This window comes from Nematolebias whitei, chromosome 21, assembly GCF_014905685.2.
Source record: "Nematolebias whitei isolate Nwh7 chromosome 21, NemWhi1, whole genome shotgun sequence".
In the NCBI taxonomy this organism is placed as follows: domain Eukaryota; kingdom Metazoa; phylum Chordata; class Actinopteri; order Cyprinodontiformes; family Rivulidae; genus Nematolebias; species Nematolebias whitei.
The window spans coordinates 11,691,984-11,696,472 of NC_056518.1; the positions used below are offsets into that span (position 1 = coordinate 11,691,984).

At 40.1% G+C, this 4,489-nt stretch overlaps 1 protein-coding gene across 1 annotated transcript in view; it reads right to left on the reverse strand.

Annotated features, from left to right (window-relative positions):
- Positions 1–276: 276 nt before the first annotated feature.
- The window catches only part of keap1a (kelch-like ECH-associated protein 1a), a 15,770-nt gene continuing 11,557 nt past the window's right edge, over positions 277–4,489 (reverse strand). The window contains exons 9-11 of the mRNA XM_037695483.1: positions 2,662–2,867; positions 2,339–2,515; positions 277–698 (exon numbers count right to left, since the gene is read on the reverse strand). Of these exons, the coding sequence (XP_037551411.1) occupies positions 517–698; positions 2,339–2,515; positions 2,662–2,867 (565 nt within the window). The 3' untranslated portion in view covers positions 277–516. The remainder of the gene's footprint in view (positions 699–2,338; positions 2,516–2,661; positions 2,868–4,489) is intronic.

The window sequence follows — 4,489 nt, forward strand, 5'->3', positions numbered from 1 at the left end:
CACAAACTAGGGGACATTCATAAAATAGCAGCTTGAACGGACAAAATCAGGACGAGGAATGTAAACTAAAAGTGTAGGAATTTAAAATAGGCAAGAAATAGAAAAAAGGACATTCAAGGCTGATTTTTTACATAAATTTTACAAAAAATCTGGGCACCAAGTAGACAGAAAACATGTCAAAATATACAATATTTAACAAAAAAGCACTGAGTGAGCAGAGTCTTCACCAAGCTCAATGCTCTATTTGTTTTTTTTTTATCTTTTATTTCTCGTTTATAAAAAAATTATCTGGAAAATAAAAGTTTCAGTCGGGCAGTTTGTGCATGATCATGCTGACAAAAATAGATATAAATACACAATGTCCTTCTCTAAACACAAGACATAAATAGCTTTTTCCCCAATGTGCAATATCAATGAAATACCTGAGGGAACGGGTTCATAAGTTTTTGATTTGAGGACGGAAATAAAACTATTCTGCTGACTAGCAACAAGTCCTCCATTAATCAGGACCTCCTCCTATTTGGATATGTCCTCGTCATCCTCGTCTTGTTCCGCCATGCAGCCGGGACACGGCTCCATGGTAACCGTGACACCCATGCCGCTGAGTCCAACAGGCATGTCTGTGACGTACATCCATTCGTTTCTGTCTGGACAGTAACACTCGACGCTGGACAGGAAGCCGTGCTGGTTGTAACCTCCTGGACACAAACACATAATCTGCTTCATGAACCACATTTATTCTGTTTTATGAAACTTCAGCAGTTGAACCACGTGAATCAGCTTGAAGAAGAACTTGCCGAGAAACCGCTGAAATTAGCTAAAAAAACATGCTGAAATGTAGCTAAAATGGAAGAACAATCCTAAATTAGCAGAAGAAAGCATAAAGAACACATATTTGCTGAATTAGGCTAAAATATACAGAAATTAGCAGAAAAATTAAGAAAGTAGCTAAAAAAAAGCTGAAATTAGCAACAAAAAAATGGCTGAAAAGTAGCTGAAAGGCAGAAAAAACTACCAGAAGGAAGTAGAAAGAGCTGAAATGAGTTAAAAATGTGGAGTTAGCTGAAAAAGCTAAGATTTTTAAGCTGAAGTAACTTAAAGTAGCATGAATAAGATGAAAGGAGCATAACAAGCTGAAATTAGCATAAAGAGATTAATTAGGCTGACAGTAGCAGAAATTACCACAAAAAACTTGAATTTATCAGAAAACAGCCGAAATTATAAAAAAAAAGCTAAATAGGTACTGTAGCTGAAAATACAAAACAAGCTTAAATTAGCAGGAGAAAGCAAAAAGAACACGTTTTATTCTGAAAGAAGCAGAAATGAGCACAATGAATGGATTTTATCTGAAAAAAGCTGAAATTATCAAAAAATAGCTGAAAAGTAGCTAAAATAGCAGAGAGAAGCTTAAATTAGAAGAAGCACGTGGAAAGAGCACTTTTTTTTTTCTGAATTCGGCTGAAAAGTTTAAATGAATGCTAAAATGTGGGATTAGCCAAAAAAGTTAACATTAGCATAAAAACAGCAAAATAGTAGCTGAAATAGCAGCAAAAGCTGAATGTTACATAAATAAGCCAAAAGGAGCATAACAAGCTGAAATTAGTAGAAAGAAAAAGAAGAACAAAAATGTTGTAGTTAGCAGAAAGCATCTGAAAGGAGCACAAAACAGCTGAAAGTAGCTGAAAAAATGTTTAAATTTGCACAAGGAAGCTGAAAGAAGCTGAACAGGAAGAAAATGTGAAAGGAGCAGTGAAATGTTGTAAACAGATCTAAAGATTTGAAGGATGTAAAATGAGCTCAATTCATTTTCTATGAGGGAAAAAGTGTGAGAAAAGGCTAAATATTTCAAAAAGCTAAAAATGCACGAGAAACAAAAGTCATAGCAGGATTGTCCTGAAAGAGCTGAACGTTTTGATTTAGGATTTGTTGAAATGGCACAAAAATTATGGAACGAGAAAGATGCTGAAAAACGTACAGAAGAAAAATGGATCACAACAGAGTGAACGCTTCGCAACCGTTCACACAACAGCAGCAGACATTGTGGTAAAAAAGAATGGCTTTTTAAAATGTTTACTAGTAGCTAAAATAATAACGAGTTATGTAAACATGATGACTTTAAGATACCTCCCGGACATTATAAAATCATCTATATAGGAACAAAATGATAACGCCCTTAAGACGAGCGTTAAAGGTTTCAGTTGAGCAGTTTGCAAGTTGTGCTTCATGTTTAGAACTCATTTTAAACGTCGGTTTCTCTTCGATGCTTCATCATCTCAGACTACAATCATTCCTCCGGTCATCCTGCCAGAATATTATGAACAATTAAAAGTGAACTAACCGAAGACAAAGATGCGTCCTTGATGGACCGTGACTCCGTGCGCGCTGCGGCAGTGCTGCATGGAGGCTCTGGGCTCCCAGATGTTTTTGGCGATGTTGTACCGTTCCACGGTGCACAGCTGGCTCTGCCCGTCGTAGCCTCCGATGGCGTACAGGTAAGGGTTCAAGCATGCCAACCCTACAAAGAAAGCACAACAAAGCTTTGCTTTCACTGTGAGGCACAGTAACTCATCGTCTGGTGATGGATGACGTGCGAGCGCAGGAGTGAAAACCTCCACATGGACACATCTGTCTACATCTGGCGCTCAGACGGAGCCCACTCACCCAGTCCGCTGCGAATCGTGTTCATGGGAGCTAGTTGTTGCCAACTGTTGGTGTCAGGGTGGTATTTCTCCACCGTGTTCCAGCGATTCTGTCCGTCGTATCCCCCCACCACATACAGAGCCCCCCGACACGCTGCCACGCCGGCTCCCAGCCGAGCCACCGACATGGGGCAAACGAAGGACCAGCGGTTAGACTCTGGATCCCACCTGAGAAACAAGCAGCAGGTGATCATTTCTGATGACTTCACCCATCAGTCAGTAGCAGCGCTGCAGGGAGGGGCGGCTGTGTGCAGCAGCCTTCTCATGAGCCAGCCACCTTCAAGTGGATTAGGCTAAGCCAGCAACCACGCCTGACAAATATTAACAAGCTTTATTTGAAGCTGCAGACGTTGCATCGCCAGTGGGAGCAGGCGAGAGATTAACAGGTTGTTCTGCAGACGACTCAAAGTGTTGACACTGTCTGAGACAAAAAAAATCAAGGATTCCTCCAAAACGAGTTGATGACCTCCAGTTTAAACCACCTGTTGGGATCGTCCATATGAAACGATTTAACACAAGCTCAAATGTTTCGTGTTTGTTCAAGGACTTTATGCATAAGTTGACAAACTGGTGACCATTTGATCAACTCTGCTCAATAAAAGATTCAACTTTTTACAACAACTGCCTCGACTGAATCACAGTCACCTGCAAAACACTGCCCCCTCATTGGTTCTGGCCTGGAGCTCAACTCATTTTTATTTATGCACAAGCAAATCTGCTTTTTAGCTATTAGCTGCAGCTAGCTGCTGCAGCTCCTATTTACCCAGGCAAATAACCACAGATTCAATGTAAACTCCAGTCCCATGTGAAACTAAACTGAATATAGTGTTTTCAAACAACATTTGTATGAACCTCTATGCATCTTATTCCTGGGGGCTCTGCTGTATAAATGATTAAGGAACAACTTCCTGTCAGACAGGAAGTAGCACTAAGCATTGTGGTAGCAGAGCACGGACCGTGGTTTATTTGAAAGTAATTCACATTCAGTTCAGCAGATAAAACTGTTTTTGTTTTGTTTAACTTTATTTAACAACCATAAAGTTTACTAAAATAGCCGTGCTGCGTTCAGGTACCTGTTGTGTTCACAGCTGCAGAACAACCAGACCAAACTAAATCAGTGGCTACAACAACAGTTTTGAACATGGACCCAAAATAATAAAATAGTGTTCCTGTGAAAAGAGGTATAGTTTCCATCTCCTACCTACAGATGAGGAATTAAGAAGAATGTGGCTGAAGAATCTGAACTTGAAGAGACCACCCAAAACTCTGTACGTGAGCTCATTTCACTTTGTTGACAAACGGCCGACGGAGGAAAACCTGCATCCTACTTTGTGTCTGGACTACAATAAACCACCACAGAAGAGACTCTGGAGCCTCAGAAGGATTGAAAACAGTGACGGGAGCATCAGGTATGATTTCAGGTGTATGGAGGACGCAGATTTATAGAATTTGTTCATCTTCAGTTTTATGATTTTCTCTGTAACTAATCCAAGCTCAGTGATGGAGGACTTTAAGTCTTTGACTGGGCTCGGTGTCTGATTTGAGGTCAATAAGATTGTGTCCCACCTCTTTTAACAAAACACCACCGACCTTATTACTGTGTAGATACTGATACACCTCAGAGCATTTCAGGTTGTTCATCACTTCACCGTCAGAAGAACCGAGTCAATGAAGTAGCGAAATGTGCTAGTAGATGTAGCTAAATGTGCTAGTAGATGTAGCTAAATGTGCTAGTAGATGTAACTAAATATGCTAGTAGATGTAAATAAATGTGCTAGTAGATGTAGCTA